The following is a 17,678-nucleotide window of genomic DNA, read 5'->3' as shown; positions in this document are numbered from 1 at the left end:
AAAAACCCTTTCCAGTCCTGCAGCATACATTGAAAACTGATGTGTGGCTTTATCATCATTAACAGACCTCCAAAAAGCTAAAGTGATACCACATGGGACCTTTTCTTTCTGGGCAGAGCCCACAGAAGGTGTTTGATATCCACTGCCATACACTGGACAACTATCCCACAGCAGTGGTTCCTCTCAAATCCCTGTCCAGCCACAGATGGGGAATCAGGTGGCTGCACAAACCTGTTAAAATCTTACCCATTTCTACAGACCTCAGCTGCAGAGGAACAGTTCTGGAGTCAGCAGCTCTGATGTGTCAAACCGCTTCCTCTACAGGATGGCAAGTTCCACCACACTGAGCAGTAAGTTTGATTTCCTGGATAAAAGCTACTAATACCTGAACAGTTTGTTCTCTCTTGTGGAGTCAGCCAGCAAAGCAATGATTTGCTGACCAAGGAGGAGTCTGACAAGCTCACAGGGTGATATCCTCCACCAGTCTAACCAGAGACAGATGCTCGGTGGGCACCAGCCCATCACTTCTGAGAAACTTCAGCATCCTCAGGGTTGCAAAGAAAAGATGTGAAGAACAAGCCCCATGGATCTCAAGTGCCTTTTGATGTGGCTCTTGCTTGGATCTATCAAGGGGAACAAGCCAGGTAAAAGATTGTTTCTTGCTCTAGCTGGGGGGGGGGGGGAAATAAGATTTGCTTTTTTGTGGTGGCTGCTGGAGGATGTTTGCAACATCCTAACTCCTTTCAGGTAAAAAAAGAAATGGGGTTTGTTCTCACAAACCATCAACTGCAACCCATCTAGAGCAGTGCAGGGTAATTTTTGTCTGACTAATGTACATATCCTCCAGCCCATCACTGGCACAGTGGGCAGATCAAAGCAGCTTTGTGCACCTTAGGCAGCTCTTTGAATTTGTTTTTGTTTGGTTTTGTTTCCCATTTTCCCTGTGACTTTAGGAAATACAAAAATAGACACTGAAATGTCATCACCTCGACAGGTAAAAATGATTGCAAGGTTATTAGTTAAAAGGTGCCATCCAAATTTACTGGGGGTACTATAAATACCAAATATTCTTACAGCCACACCTTGCAGCCAGCAGTGCCATTAAACTGTGAACAGAGGCAGCTAATTCATCCAGCATCATTTTTCATGTTTATAAATTATATATTTATACATTTATACATTTATAAATACTGCTTATATTTGGCTTCTTTATGATGAAAAGGGTGTGTATTGAGAAATGGTCTGGTGATCCATTACCCTGTGTCAATTTAAACTGCTTAGTTCAGAGAGGAAAAAAAAAAAATAATTAAAATCTTAAATTCTCAGGGCTCCATAAATAAGATATTTGCTTTTGTATCTGCTGATGATGTCCAGGCTGAGAAGTGTGAGCAGATACAGCCTCAGGCAGGTTCTTGGGTACATTGGCTCTGTAGCTGATGGTTCAGCTCTAGCAGGGCTGGGGATTGCAGTAGGCACAGGGCTCCTCCAGGGAAAGCTCTGTTCCTTATAACTGAGCTCATTAATGCAGTCAGGACCTTCACAAATATTTAACCCCCAGGTGATTCTGTTCTCATTAAAGCATTTTTTGCCAGTGAAGGCTTCATGGGGCTTTTTTATTGCCAAATGAAGTGCCAGTGCCCATGCAAGTGTTTCAGTGCTGCGTGCAGGAGCATCACTTCGAGATGTTCAGCCAGAGATACACAAGTAGGATCAGTTCTGGGATGAGTCAGGTCCCCATATCACATTTTCTGTATTACTGTGACTGGGACAGGCTGTGTGATATCTGTCTGGCAAGTCTCGTTTTATCAGAAATCTCTCTGGTTTTTGGAAAAAATGAGGGGTATTAAGAGCAGTGGTGTGTTATGCTGCTTGATGGTATTTAATAGTCTAATGAGTGAGTAACTGCACAGCACTGCATTCCTCACTGTGTCACTAAACTCTTCTTTCCTCAGCTTTCTGTATTTATTTTCAGACTCTCTCCCTATGTTTAAATATAAATTTTGACTTTTTTTTTTTTTTTTTAATTTTTCCCTGAAAAGAACACTCTAAGTCACCAGCTTTTACCAGTTCAGGTTTTTTTATTGCAGAATGGTATTGTGGCTGTAAGACCTGTTGTCTTTAATTCATAGAATGGCTTCAGCTAGAGAGGACCTTTATGAATTAATACCAAGGATCACCCAGTTCCAAATTCTAGTTCCATTCTCCTATGTCTCAGCACATCCTGTGCTATTCATATTATTTTGCCTCAGTCTCTTTGGCTTATCCCAGCCCTGCAAATTCAGCTTTGTAACTAGCTCCTGCCATACCTGCTGTTTGCAAGAGGGTTTCTGGCAAAATGCAGCATCAGGAATAAATACAATTAGGGTAAAAAGAAAATAAAAATCCTTTGTTGAACAGAACAGTTTCACTGACAGTTCTCAAAAGCAAGGGAAAATTCCTTTGATATGTGACCAGGGAAATCAAGGCATGGGATGATCATCCATTTAGTAAGACTTAAGCTACAGGTTAGTGTTAAAGAGGACAAGAAAAAATTGGATTTTCTTCTGAAAACCATCACATTTGTCTCATTTACACTGCACAGCAGCAGTGCCAAGAAGATGCAGGTATGGATGAAGATTGAAATGTGCTAGGTGAGGGTCAAATACAGGGTAAAAGCTGGTCTGTGCTTCTATAACTTTTCCATCTTGGTATTCATCTTACAGGAATACACTGAATAGATTTGCACGTTAAGCCTGGATAAGATTAAACCTCACAAAAGAAAGTATTTCATTCAAGTGAAATTCATTCACACAAGATGGGTACCAGAGCTCCATTATGTAAATGAGAGGAATTTCTTCCCCATTATACTTGCATATTAGTGCTCTCTCCCATGGACTTGAAATGCAATGCAGAATAAATTAAAGTTGTCAAACAACATGCAAGTATTTCTTGTAAGGTCAACCAGAGAGCAAATACTTTCAGAAATCTTCCAGCTACAGGGGCCACCAGCAGCAAAGTGTCCAACATAAGCTACAATAAAAAAAATCATAGAATCATAGAATCATAGAATAGGCTGGGTTGGAAGGGACCTCAGAGATCATTGAGTCCAACCCTTGATCAGCTACCGCCACAGTCACTAGACCATGGCACTGAGTGCCATATCGAGTCGCTTTTTAAATGTCTCCAGGGACGAAGAGTCCACCACCTCCCCAGGCAGCCCGTTCCAATGTCTGATCACCCTTTCCGTGAAAAAATTCTTTCTAATATCCAATCTGAACTTCCCCCGGCACAATTTAAGACCATGCCCTCTTGTCTTTTTGAGAGTTGCCTGGGAAAAGAGACCAACCCCTGCCTGGCTCCATCCTCCTTTCAGGTAGTTGTAGAGAGCAATGAGGTCTCCCCTGAGCCTCCTCTTCCTCAGGCTGAACAGCCCCAGCTCCCTCAGCCTCTCCTCATAGGATCTGTGTTCGAGTCCCTTCACCAGCTTGGTTGCCCTCCTTTGGACCTGTTCAAGGACCTCAATATCCTTCTTGAACTGAGGGGCCCAAAACTGAACACAGTACTCAAGGTGTGGCCTTACCAGGGCTGAGTATAGAGGCAGAATCACCTCCTTGGACCTGCTGGTGATGCTGTTTTTGATACAGGCCAGGATGCCATTGGCCTTCTTGGCAGGTGGCACACTGCTGGCTCATGTTCAGCTTCCTGTCAATCCAGACTCCCAGGTCCCTTTCTGCCTGGCTGCTCTCCAACCACTCTGTCCCCAGCTTGTAGCGCTGCATAGGGTTGTTGTGGCCAAAGTGGAGGACCCGGCACTTGGCCTTGTTGAAGCTCATCCCATTGGAGTCAGCCCATCTCTCCAGTCTGTCCAGGTCCCTCTGCAGAGCCCTCCTGCCTTCCAGCTGATCAACACTTCTCCCCAGCTTGGTGTCATCGGCAAACTTGCTGATGATGGACTCAATCCCCTCATCCAAGTCATCAATGAAGATATTGAACAGGACTGGGCCCAGTACTGATCCCTGGGGGACACCGCTGGTGACCGGCCGCCAACTGGAAGCAGCCCCATTCAGCACCAAAATGTTAAAGTTGTGATCCTGCTGAGGACAAGCAGATGTTGTGGACAGAGATCCTGCAGTGTCTGCTGCTGCCTTCATATGGAGAAACCTTCTCCTCACTTTATCAGAGATGAGTTCTTATGCCCTACCCTTTTATTACAGCAAAACCTCCTCTCTTCAGCTACTGCTGGAAAGGTATTACCTTTGACTTTGCTCACAATTGCTTTCACTGTGTTGCAGTTTTGGTCTCCATGCTTTCTTCCTTGATGCTCAGCTCTGCCACTCCTGTTTTCCTTATTTCATTAATTGCATCATCAAACCCCAGCTTTGGGATGTTTTCTGCCCATGTTTTCATCTCCTGTTCCTTGTCCTAAGTCTTGAAACAACCTGATTTTACCAAGTTTTTTCTCCATCATAGAATCATAGAATCATAGAATTGGCTGGGTTGGAAGGGACCTCAGAGATCATCAAGTCCAACCCTTGAACCACCGTTGCGGTTGCTAGACCATGGCACTGAGTGCCACATCCAGTCTCTTCTTAAATATCTCCAGACACGGAGAATCCACTACTTCCCTGGGCAGCCCATTCCAATGCTTGATCACTCTCTCCGTAAAGAAATTCTTTCTAATATCTAACCTTAATTTCCCCTGGCACAACTTGAGACCATGCCCTCTTGTCTTGTTGAAAGTCGTCTGGCAAAAGAGACCAACGTCCACCCGGTTACAACCTCCTTTCAGGTAGTTGTAGACAGCGATGAGGTCTCCCCTGAGCCTCCTCTTCTCCAGGCTGAACAACCCCAGCTCTCTCAGCCTCTCCTCATAGGGTCTGTGCTCGAGTCCCTTCACCAGCCTGGTTGCCCTCCTTTGGACCTGCTCCAGGACCACGATATCCTTCCTGAACTGGGGGCCCAGAACTGGACACAGTACTCGAGGTGTGGCCTCACCAGTGCTGAGTACAGGGGCATCTTCTCTAATGCTTCCCAAACCCCCTATTTCCAAAGTCCTTCCATGACTTTTTCCACTTGCCTCCCTGTTCCCCAGCCCTGTCGTGGTAGCAGCACTCTGTTACCCACTGCTTTTTCTTTATATTCTCCATTTGTAAAGTGTGAGCCCCCCAGATAAAAAATATGCAGCACTCTATTCAGCAAAATGCTTCACAAAAATTCATCAGCACTAATAAATAATTTCCATACCACTCTTGAGAGTCCCACCAAACAGCTCAGTGACCATGCTAAAGCCACAAGTCACATGAGATGAGTCCTAAAGTCACATTTTAAATCTAAAAGAGTCCCTTTTCACTGTTAGTCAGGACTGGAACACATCGATGTCAGCCATTTCATTACTTTCAGTGAGGATGTTCTTTACTACTTTTCCAACCCAACAAAAGGCAAAGCTGAAAAAGTTCCAGCCAGAAAGAGGGATCTGAATTTCTGCTGCTGTTTAAACAGCAAATTTTCTTTCTTAGCAATATATTTTTTTCCCTTTAGATGAAAGTACTGGAGAAGCAGGTATTATTGAGGTCTCAGATTTAAAATAAAATTAAAAAAAATAGCCAAGCCTGTTCAAAACCCAAAGGTCACAAACCAAAACAAGGCTTTTGCCTGCAATATTCTCAAAACTAGACACTGAGTCCTGCAACCATGCCCTGTGCAGTGGTTGCGTTTGAAGAGCCTGAGCTCTGTGGCTTTACCACAGAACCAAGAAGGTTACAAACACCCAGAAACAACAGAGGAAGAATTAAAAAAATGTTCCCCATTCTCCACTTTGTACATTTTCTTCACAGTGTACTGTGCTGATTTTCCTCTCTGCCCCACTCTTCCTCTTTCCCAATGCTCCCTCTTCCAATTCCACATTGGGATCTCAGGTCCCCAGCCCAGCAACCCTGCCAGGGCTGGTATGAAATTTATCTTACTGAAATTCATCTTACTGAAATTCAGCTCTCTCCACCATTAATATCTCCACCAAGGTGGACAAGAGGATCCCTACTGAAGCCACTCAGGGACAAGACAGTCACAGTTTCAGGGAACTGCTCATCTCCCAGAAAGGGTGCATTGAATCATGACCTGTGAGCCTCTTTCTAGCAACCACCCAAGGAATTAAAATGCCTTCTCTTGTGGGCTGAGTGGCACTCAGCCAATGCATTAATACAGGAGTAAATTGGTGATGAAAGAGGGTAGTTAGGTTTACAAAGAGGAGAGACAGATGTTGTTAGGAAACATCTGGGGCAGTAGAATCATAGAATCATAGAATTGGCTGGGTTGGAAGGGACCTCAGAGATCATCAAGTCCAACCCTTGATCCACTCCCCCCGTGGTTCCCAGCCCATGGCACTCAGTGCCACATCCAGTCTCTTTTGAAATATCTCCAGACACGGAGAATCCACTACTTCCCTGGGCAGCCCATTCCAATGGCTGATCACCCTCTCCAGAAAGAAATTCTTTCTAATCTCCAGCCTAAACCTCCCCTGGCACAACTTGAGACCCTGCCCTCTTGTCTTGCTGAGAGTTGCCTGGGAAAAGAGTCCAACCCCCCCTGGCTCCAACCTCCTTTCAGGGAGTTGGAGAGAGTGATGAGGTCTCCCCTGAGCCTCCTCTTCTCCAGCCTGAACACCCCCAGCTCGCTCAGCCTCTTCTCAGAGGATCTGTGCTCCAGTCCCTTCACCAGCCTGGTTGCCCTCCTTTGGACCTGCTCCTGGATCTCGATATCCTTCCTAAACTGGGGGGCCCAGAACACCACCTTTGTTGTTGAAGACACAACCTTTGCTGAAAACTCACAGCAAAAAGAGCTGTAAAATGGTATCAATGCTAAACCACACTGATTATCAGTGCAAGCATGCAGGAGTGTGGTTCCACCACTGCAGACAATAAAAAGAGAGAAGAATCTGTAAATATTGCTTTAGAGAACTGAAGTTAGGTGTCTGCTGTCCTCTAGAGAGGTCTGCCCAACCCCACTTCTCATGGAAGGATAAATTATATTAATATAAATTATATGTATTACATAAATATAATATATATAAATCATATAAATTATTATATAAATTATATTTAGCATGAGAAAGCTTAATCTACTGCCAACCTAACTCTAGCCTTGCTGTATATGGAAATTTTTGTGTTGGATTCCACTGGTCAATGGCAAAGCAAGAGATAAGAGAAATGCATCTGCCCTGCCCCAAATACAAATTTGCTCTGGTTCTACAGATTGTTCAGGAACAGCCCCTGATGGTTGATATTGCAGTTTATTTTTCAGTGTCTTTCCACCAGACACAACTCCTAGTACAACAAACTCAGCAGGCATTGAACTGACAAATCCCTAGAACAGGACAATTATCTTTAATATTTAAGGAATTTTAAAGCCCATCTCCTGCCCCATAGGACTGATCCCTCCTCCATTTCCCTTTGCATTAAATCTTACCCCTGGTGATTTCATCCATGCTGTGTTCCTGTCGTGTAAATTGGAGACTCATATCTACAAAGATGACTTTAAGATTATCTCTTTGTAACCAACGGCCAAGCAAACAAAAATCTCAGAGGCAAATTGCCATAAACTTCAGGTTTGCACTCCAACCCCACAGTTGGGATCTATTGCCAGCTTCCAGGTCCACATAGGAAACAAATGACATTAATCAGAGGCAAAAGAAACAGGCAGAGCTGTAACAGCCCCTTTGGGAATAAGTTTTGAAGTCAGAAAAAGTTCATTACCATTTCAGTCCAGTTGCTGGTATCAATTCCTTCTCTTCACTCATTTCCATTTCATCTTCAAGAAAATGCTCTAAATAAAGAGTACAAAGTTTCAGAGAGCAGAGGAACACCCAAGGCTGAGTTAACTTTTCAGGCACACCTGGGGAAATTTCTTCATTTTGCCATGGTTTGATGTCTTGGCATCTCCACAGAGAGACCCATCACTCATCTCTGAATGTGGCAGGGATGTGAACCCCTGGTTTCTTCTGCTGCTTCTACTCAGATCTTCTGACCAGCTGGTTTCCTACCACTTCCATCTAACTGCCTTTGTATTTAGGGGAGAATTGTCCTATTTTTGTACCTTGCCTTTTTAACCTGACATCAGAATAATGTCAGCACTGGTGACACACTGGCATATGACAGAGGAAATTCTGAGTTCAGGTTGGTTTGATGTGACTCACTGTCTGTGTTTGCCTAATACTAAGAAAAACCTGTTAGAAATTTTCCTCCTTCACTTCTTCTGGACAAAAGGTGTTGTTCTGATGCCTTTTCTAATACTTCTCTGCCCATTCAGATATGGAGAGGAAATAGGCAGGGAGGTTTCAGAAATCCTGATGCTGCCAGTACATCTACTGTGAGCAGTTTTGTGTTGGGTATGTGAATTGGAAAGCTCAGAGAAGAAACCCAAATGGTGGAAGAACTGATGGTGATTTAGTTGGTGATTTTCTTTACAGTGAGCCTGTGAGGATGCCAGATGCTGAGGGTAACCAAAAGAAGTAAATATTTATTTATCACATGACAATGAACTCACAAAAGACAGCATGGGAAGGGTATTCTGCCTGGCATCAGCACCCAATAACTTCTGTGTGATATCTGACAGCTCATGTGAAAGTCTCAGATACCTTAAGACACTCAGATACCACCAGGCACCCTTACTTAAGTAATATTAGGGACTTTTTATAAGGGCATGTGGCAGTAGGACCAGAGGTCATGGCTTTAAAATGGAAGAGAGGAGATTTAGGTTGGACATTAGGAAGAAATTCTCTCCTGAGAGGGTGGTGAGATCCTGGCACAAGTTGCCCAGAGATGGTGAGATCCTGACACAAGTTGCCCAGAGAAGCTTTGGCTGCCCTGGAAGTGTTCCAGTCCAGGCTGGATGGGGCTTGGAGCAACCTGGGCTGGTGGAAGGTGTCCCTGCCCAAGGCAGGGAGGTTGGAACTAGAGGATCTTTAAGGTTCCTTCCAACCCAAACCATTCCATGTGTCTATGATCCTATGAATCCCACCTCTCTTGTGGCTCAGATGATAGGGAGTGGCTTGCAGGTCTCAGAAAACTTACCAAACCTAATTTTAGGAGCACATCAGAGGATGCTATAACTACTTTTCAATTTTCATGTTTCACAGATGGGTACATCTCCATGTGCTATATGATAATATCTGAAACCAGTTCCTAAAACTGCAGAAATGCTGAGGGCACCAAAAATCCACTAATATCAGGAAAATTTCAGATTTCTACCTGCCTTAGCAGCAATTTTAGCAATTCTGCAACCAATAGAAGTGCTAAATCCTATGAAGACCATTACACCAGCCTTTCTATCTGTCCTGTTTCAATGCATCATGTTAGTAGCTCTAAGTGCAAAGAAATGGAGCCACAGGGCACTTTTGGGGTGTGGAAATGAGAGTGGTTGGTGAGGGCTGATGAAGCTTGTAAATGAGGAAAAGGGAGGACAGAAGATGTTGGAGCTGAAAGAGAAGGAAAGAGACACACAGCACCTTGTCAGGGGGATGGAAAAATAGAGGTTGGGGGGCAAAGGAAAGAGGGAGCAACCAATAAATGCTCCAAGAGGCAATTTGAAGGTGAGTCTTGTGAGTCTTGTAAACTCCTGCCAGCAGAAGTGTAGCCCTGGAGTAGCCCTGGAGGGGTGCAGGATCCAGGGGAAAGCTGGGCTGTGCAAAAAGGTCCCACCAGAGGCTAGGAGGCAGGTTTTGCTGAGGTGTGCTGCCCTTTTACAAGATTTATACCTTCCTATCACACCAACTCAAACACGTTGACAACTAATTCCCAAGCAGGTGCAAAACAGCAAAATAGGCACAGCTCATCTCCCATAAAACTGGAAAAAGTCAGAAACATAGTTCAGGAATAAATCTAACTGCCATTCCCCAGTTTCCTGGCTCCTTCCAATCCCTTTGCTGCTTTATCACCCAGAGGGCAGGAGTGTTGATTTTTTTAGGGGCAAACCATGCATTTCCTCAGGCACAAAAACTGGATGAACTCCTAGGGATGATTCCCCCCAGAGGTCATTCTGTGTAGGCAATGTGATCCAGACCTCCCCAAGTCTCTGCTCAGCCTTCCCACATTATCCTGACGGGTTCAATGTCGTGGAAAACATTTGTACACCTATATAACACCACCTATGGCCCTTACAGCTTTGGGGGATATTTAGTTTTCCCTACTGAGAGTCTGAATACAGCAATAGCCTCAACATGTGATGCTGCTAAATGTCAAGGCACTAAGAGCTCTTCTGGGTTTAGTAACCAGACTTCAGCTTCCTTTCTCAGACTTCACTGAATTATAATCATGAGTTCTTATCACATCTACAAAAGGCTGATAGCTAGGACTCTTTATACAAATAGATGGCAAAAAGAGGAATTTTAGGATCCCAGTGTAAGTCAAGAATATTCAGAAGAAATACTGAGCAGCATGTGTGGTGCCTACCTGTTCTTGAAAGGTGAGTAAAAGAACAAGCAAACAGAAACACCTCAGAAGATACATTAAACATTTAAAGACAGCTGGGGGGAATAATGACAATGGGCATCTTGACACATCCATATTCATTCACAGCTCATCCCAGAGTGAGGGTTGGTAGGACAATAAACCCCAAATCTGATGACTTTGATATCAAACTCATTGGTGAGCAGCTCTGACATAGGAAGGGAAGCCAATGTATTGAAAGCTTGTGATGGCTGATAAGGAGAAAGCTCTTGAAAATGGGATATTTGATGTGACAGTGAAGCACTTAGAAGTCAGCAGAGGGAAGCAACCAGAAAGTCACAATGAGACCTGGGAAATTAATCTTTCCAAATGCTTTCTGGATCAGAGAAAAGAATACAGTTGTAGAAGCCAAAGAAATAAGATACTGCAATGATGTGGAAAGACCAGAATTGGAGTGATGTGGATGAAATGAAAAAGCTGGATCCCAGGAATGTTGTGAGAGATCCAGCTGCAATGAGGATGAGTTTCAGAGCATCAGCCTGGTGGGTATTGCTTGCTGTCACCCATGCCCACCAGCTCTGCACAATCTTTATCTGACCCCTGGGAGTTTAGAAGAACCCTAACATCGTTTCATCAGCAACTAAAAGAAGAATTCTCCTTTCTGATGAGTAGGCAAAATGATGAGGGGTTCCTTAAGAGGAGACTAAAGAGTGGTAGGTTTGAGTGCCCCGTGCTGAGATGCAGATCTGCAGTCTGCTTCAAAGAAGCTTTTGAAGTCTAAAGGGAAACATACTTTGAGCTTTCAGGGAAAGTGAGAGTACAAGTTCTCAACTTGCTGCTAATCTGATAAATCTTTAATTTTAATCACCCTGACAGTCTGTGGTAAACCATGTGGTTAACTCTTTCGGGTACAGTCACTTCTCTTGAAGCCACAGTCTGATGTAGTTGAAGGCAAATCCTTTGATAATACCAAGAAACAAGGGGACTAAAACTTCCCTCACACAGCTTAGCTGTTCAGCTGCCCACAAGACTTTTCATTATTGCCTTCCTCAAGCTTTGTGACTTTTCCTAAGGAGCCAGATAATGAAAAGTAGAAAGGGCAGAAAATATCAAAGCAAGAAAATGATGGGTGGCTCTGAAAGAAAAGGGCATTGCAGGGCTGGGGCTGAGAGTCACTGATTGTGCTGCTGTCTGCAAGGAGAAAAGCACTTTGGGAGTCAAGGGCAGATACCAAATGATGAGCAACTATCAGGGGTTCAAGGCCTTTTCACAGTCATTCCTGCTGGTTGCTAAGGCTGCATTATTTATGGCTGCAGAAAATGGGAAGACAGGACTAAGAAATTTTACTTGTAATTGTTGTTACCATTATGCATAAGCATAAAGGACCACAGGTCATGCACCCAAAGATCCCAAATACCAGCCCTGATGCAACCAGCCTGCTTTGTGTTTGATTTTCCCAGCCTCCAGGCCTTAAATAATTATTAAGTAGTGCCCTAATCAACTTCTGGGTCTCCAGCTCAGCTTCAGTGGGCTTTTCAAGTGCACTGAAAGGCTCTAACATTAATTCATTCCAACTGATTGAGAAGTATATTTAGATATGATTTGCTGATGGCACAGCACTCCATGTCCTTGTTCTGGGACAAGTTATATTTAGGTAAGTTGCTCTTTGGTGTGCTCAGGCAGAACTGAGAGTCTACTCCCCTTTTCAGTGTTTTCTGACTGCCACTTCTAATGACTTGGGTTTACTTATTATATCTCACTGGTGCAGGCAGCAGCTCTGTGGTCTGACCATGAACAACTTCATTAGGAAGCAGTGGTGCTGCAGGACATCCTTTCTCTAGAAGCAACACCAGGGAGTTGAATCATCCCCTCCTAACTAAAAAAATTGTAGACAAACACAGGCTTCATTCATGTCACTCTTTGGAGACACTCCCAAGGAATTTTTCTGTATCTGGAACAAATCTATACTTGTAACATCAATAGCAACACCTAACTCCAATGTAAAAAAGGCTTTGGAGGGCAGGATTGTACTAAAATTAAAATAAAAAGTGTTCAATTAAAATGACTGCTGGTTCCACCAGGCACTCTCCTTGGCTTAGAGATAATCAAAGGAGCAAAGCTTTGCTACCATGTTCCCTTCATGCCACCCAGTTTCATCCAGTGATTTTAGCCCAGTGACTGGGAGCAGAGGAAAAACCCAGATACTTTACTGAGCTCTGGACATGATCTTGTGTTGGTAAGACAAAAAGATGTGGGAGGTCCTTGGTGATTAAGGCAGATGCAGAGGTCAAACTGATTATCAGGTCTTCTCTTTGCAGAGGAATGCCCAGCTCTCCCCAAGACTGACTTTGCTGATGTTTCTGCTGAATCGTATCCCCTGGGGACCAAACTGTCCTATGAATGCGATGAGGGCTACACAAGAAGACGTGGTCAGTACTTGGGAATCTGGTGTCGACGGAAGGAGGGGGTTGCTTCTTGGGTCTACAAGGACTTCCAATGCATTGGTAAGTGGTAATTGTCTTTTTAATACTCTGGTGGAGATATTTTTCCATTGAATCAGTCTAAGACACAACTGGGCATTGCTCCAAGAAATGATCGGATGCTCTTTGAGGTCTCTTTCAGCCCCACACTCTATGATTCTTTGTTTAATTGATATTTTGCAACTTGCTACCATATTATCCTCTCTCTTAAAAGTCTGGGGGCTCTGCCTTTAGTCTGCTACTCATCCTTCAGCAAATATAACTTCTCCCACAGATGAGAAACTTTTGTTGGCAGCTGATTCCACGATGGACTTAGATTTTACACAGAAGCCAGAAAATAAAACACAGAGCCCTGCATCCCAAAAGCAAGGAAACATTTCAGAGTTTGACCAGAAAGGTAAGCAAGAACACATTCATTCACTTTTTCCACTGATATCCATGGAAGCAGTGTAAGAAAAATGAGTGATTTTTTATTATTTTGACAGTCAGAGAGAAAAAAATCACGTGCTTTAATATCTTGGCTGAACAAGTGATTTGGTGTAAGATAACAAGTATTTTACATCCTGACAAGGAATTAGGGAGGCTTGCTATATCCTGCTTCTCTATATTTTGTACCAATGCAGATTATGTTGTTTCAAAGCAGTAGACAAAAAGCTCAAGCATATGCTGCCCTATGACCCCACAGATTTTTGTGGTCCTCCCAAGCCTGTTCCCCATGCATCTTTAAGCCTGAACAAACAGTATTACGTGGGACAAGTATTACATTTCAAATGCCAGAAAGGTTATGACAAGCAACCCCCTACCTCTGGCACCCGGACCTGCAAGAAGGTGAATGGCAAAATCATTTGGACCTCTTTTGACATGAGATGCACCAATGACAGCAGCCACAGAGGTGAGTGACCACCAGAGACTGCTGAGCCAGGTAAGATGTTTGCTTTGCCATCACATCAGTCTCATAACCTCCTGGTGCAGGATCCAGACCCCCCCTCCCAGCACCATTCCTAAGGAAGAGTCTGCCTGGGGTTCTGGATGGGACCTCAGAGCTCTGACACTGATGGAGATGTCACCTCTGGAGGTGATGTCTGTGGTGAGGACAGAGCTGAATCCTGCTTTATCTTGGGTGTCCTTTCACACTAAGTGCAAGATTGCAAGAGATTGTGGGCAGATTGAGCCACAGTGGGAAGAAAATATGAGAGAAAGTCTCTTTCTCCTTCCTCCTGGAAGGTATAGGACATCTCTTGCCACTTCACTTTAAGATACTCCAAAATGTATACCTAAGCATCCCCCATGAATGCTCGGGGATTTAGGATACCAGCTTGGCCTTTTATTAGTAATTCCAGGATTGTTTGCAGTTCAGAGTTCACTGTGCCCTTTGCTTTCTGTGGAAATTCTCCAACTCCAGGCTCAGGGCAGTGAGTTTGAATCTGAGAGACAAAGAGCAATTAAATCAGAAAGGGAAACTGAGGCAGGCCCACTGAAGCAGAGCATCCTGCTACAGTCACTGCTTTGCTGCTCAACACCAGAAGAGCAAATTGATACAAAATAAAGAATTTCTCTCTCCTTGTAGATTCAACTCATCCATTCTTCACTTCTGTGGCTCTGCCAGTGACAGGTATGTCATTTCCTCAGCTGGACTCAGACTTCTCACTTCCCCCTTTTGCCAGAGGAGTTGCTTTCAGTTTGCTGTAGCACTGAAGAGATACAACCCTTATAAAAGCTAATAAATAACTGCAAGACATCTATGTCTATGTACTGGGTGAGAGGAGAGTAAAGAAACTGCAAATAGAGAATGTTTAAGCACTAAAGCTTTTTATAGAGATGTTTCATAAGGGATGTAAAAGAAAACAGATAAAAAAATAAATCCAGTTTTTAAATGAAATAATTTCCAGATTCTTTCTCTTAGGCTTTCTATGAATTCAGTCAGTAAATTCAACTGGAAAAAAAACAGAAAAAAATAGAAATATTTAAATGGCACCTTTCTTTCACGTTTTCAAAGGAGTGAAAAAAAGGATGGACAAATAAAATGTTTTTTTTCCACAGCTATCCTGATATGTTTAGATCAGTCTGAAGAGATTTTCTTCCCCCCTTTCCCTGCCTTCCATTCAGCTATTAGTTGCTAAAATAGAAATTGTCTCTTACTATGCATATAGATGCTGAAGGGTTTGTACAAGGGCTCTTGATTCCAGCTGGAGCCTGCTGACAGCTGCAGTGCACATTACAGTGAGGAATAATGGAGTGGGATAAAGAAAGGGAAGGAGGAATATTGCAGACCACAGCATCAGTACCTCTTTTTATTTTTATTTGGCCATGGGTTCTCTCTCTGGGTCTTGGTTGCCCCAGGGATCAAAGCAGAGGGGCAACGCTGAACAACTCTTCCCTCTGGTCATAGGAGGAAGATGAGCCTTTATCCCAAGTCTTCTCTGTTTCTTCCACATGAATAATTGCAATAACTGCAGATAAAACTGAGAGCTAACTGATGATTTTCTGTTTTAACAGCTGTCTTTTTTGTTCTGCTTATCATTCCTGCTCTCTTTGGATGACTCACCAAACAGAGGATGCTACAAGTGGGGTGGAACCAGGAAAATGTGGAAGCTAAAAAAGAAATAATAAAAAAAAATAAATTCCCATCACTGGAAGAGCTATCAGTCAGATCAACCATCTCACTGTTGCACTCCTGAGACACCTTCTTTGGTATTAAAGGAAGTTTGAGTTGTCTGGTTCAGGTATTAAATACTGGCACAAGAAAAGGAGGAATCAGAGTGTTTCAAAACAAAAAGCATGCCTTGTCCCAGCCATGGTTCAAAAATTAATTAAGGTTAATTATGCAAAGATGTTGATTTCAGATAGATTACACTTTTTTTTTTTTCTGTTTGGCTAACCTGTGGGAAATCTGGTGAAGCATTTGATACCATGACCACATAATTCTTCATCCTTCCTCCCCCCTGATTTCTCAGTCATGCCATGACAACTTCAGAATTATTTTAGTCTGGCCTCCTTGCTGTTTCTGGTCCTACACTGAGATGCACAAAGGCTGTTCCTGTTCCTGTTGCTGTTCCCAGGCTGCCCAGCCTAGATAATCCCTATTTGACACTTGGGAGTTCTTCTTTTCTGCTTTCTCTTTGCTAATCCTCATTCCCATTTCTCTTGGTGTTCCTTGCTAATTACTGATGGTCTCTGCTTCTTTGCTAAGTGGGGATCTTTCTTGAAATGGAGGAGGGGAGAAACCACATCAGCAGGGCTGGTTTTTCCAGTTTGTGGTAGGATAAAGCCATGGAAAATACAGACAACATTTTGAAACATGTTTTAGTGAAGATGGTCAACTGTGATGCAGATTGTCAAGAGGGATCTACATTTCCCTGGCCCTCTGCTGGAACAAGTGATGAAATATCAGATATTTGAGATATGAGATAGGAAATAAATGAGATATGAGATATGAAACAGTAAGAGATCCTAAGTTGCATCTTCTGAAAGAAGTACTTTGTGGTTTCTTGTAGGAAATATAGAAGAAGCCATAGAAAACCTGTCTCTTCCCAGCTGCAGGAAAATCTTTTTCCTGCTGTGGAGAAGATTTCTCAGACTATTGTACCATACAGATCCAAGCTCATGAAATTGATGCCTTGCCCCGTCATGGTTTAACACTGCCCTGGCAATTAAACCAATTAACAGATGCTCTCTATTAATCTCTCTCTCCTCCCTGATAAAGAAAGGAGAAAGAATAAGGGAGAGAGACTGATGGGTTGGGAACTAAACTACACAGCTTTAATGAAGCAGTAATGATAAATAGGAAAAATTACTAAATCTATACAAATAGACAGGAAAATTGATCCCACGTTCCTTCCCCCTCCCCCCCAATAACTCTCACGTCACCACCGAAGCTGCAGGGCAGCCCTGGGAAAGTCCAGGCTGGAATCCTGGGGTCAGGAGCAGTTGGGAGCTGGAGGCAGGAACACACAGATTCAGGCTGGGATGGATCCGGAGCACAGGCAGAGGAAGGGATGGAATCCTCCCAGGATGCTGAAGCAAACAGGGAATGGGTGAGGAAAGGGAAGCAAGAAAGGCAGGAAGGGCAAGAAGCTGGAAGCTGGAAACTCTTGTGATCCCTCAAATTTATCCTGAGTATGAGGTGTATGGGATGGAATCCTCTGGTCAGTTCTGGCATCTATCTTGTCTGTTCCTCCCTACAGGAGGGCTGCAGGTGGGACCTCTTTAGTCCTTCCAGAGGGTAAAATGTTCCTCAGAGCTGAGCAGTGTCCTTGGCTCTGCAGCCCATTCTCCAGCAGTAACTCTAAACATGGAGTGGGATCAGTCCCAGCAGCAGACACTGCCTGAGAAACTTGCTGTGAATTTCAGCAAGTGCAGCTCCTGAGAAGAGACTGAGCTGAAAGCAAAAGTACAAGACAGAAAATCCCCTTTATCCTGGCCCAAACCAGGACACCCCAGCAGAAACTGGATTAAATCAGCATCTCCAAGACACAGTGGTGGGAAATGAGGAAGCGTGGAGACTGAAACCCAATGAAAACATTCCAATTTAATTCTTTATGGGGACAGAGTGACTTTCCACATACAGAGTATGAGTCCAGCATTGAGAGACAGGACAAGAGCCCTGCCTGAAACTGCTTTCCAGAAAGAATTCTCCTCCTCCCATATAGCAGAGTTGTTGCTGATACAACTCCAGCCTTTCCTGAGTCACCAGACACACACATGGGCTGCTGGCTCAAGGATGTTGGATTATGGCATCATCATTCCAGCCCCCACTAGGAGAAATGCTGGACACCTGATG

At 43.7% G+C, this 17,678-nt stretch overlaps 1 protein-coding gene across 1 annotated transcript; it reads left to right on the top strand.

The window, feature by feature from the left end:
- The first annotated feature begins 583 nt into the window (after window positions 1–583).
- On the top strand, window positions 584–15,438 carry IL2RA (interleukin 2 receptor subunit alpha). The gene is made up of 6 exons (XM_030464640.1): window positions 584–644; window positions 12,737–12,922; window positions 13,173–13,295; window positions 13,584–13,790; window positions 14,466–14,510; window positions 15,395–15,438. Exons 1-6 carry the CDS (start codon window positions 584–586, stop codon window positions 15,436–15,438), a joined length of 666 nt encoding a protein of 221 aa, XP_030320500.1.
- Window positions 15,439–17,678: the final 2,240 nt, after the last annotated feature.

The sequence above is a fragment of the Calypte anna genome, chromosome 1 (genome assembly GCF_003957555.1).
Source record: "Calypte anna isolate BGI_N300 chromosome 1, bCalAnn1_v1.p, whole genome shotgun sequence".
NCBI lineage: Eukaryota > Metazoa > Chordata > Aves > Apodiformes > Trochilidae > Calypte > Calypte anna.
This window is presented reverse-complemented; position numbering and strand designations above follow the sequence as displayed.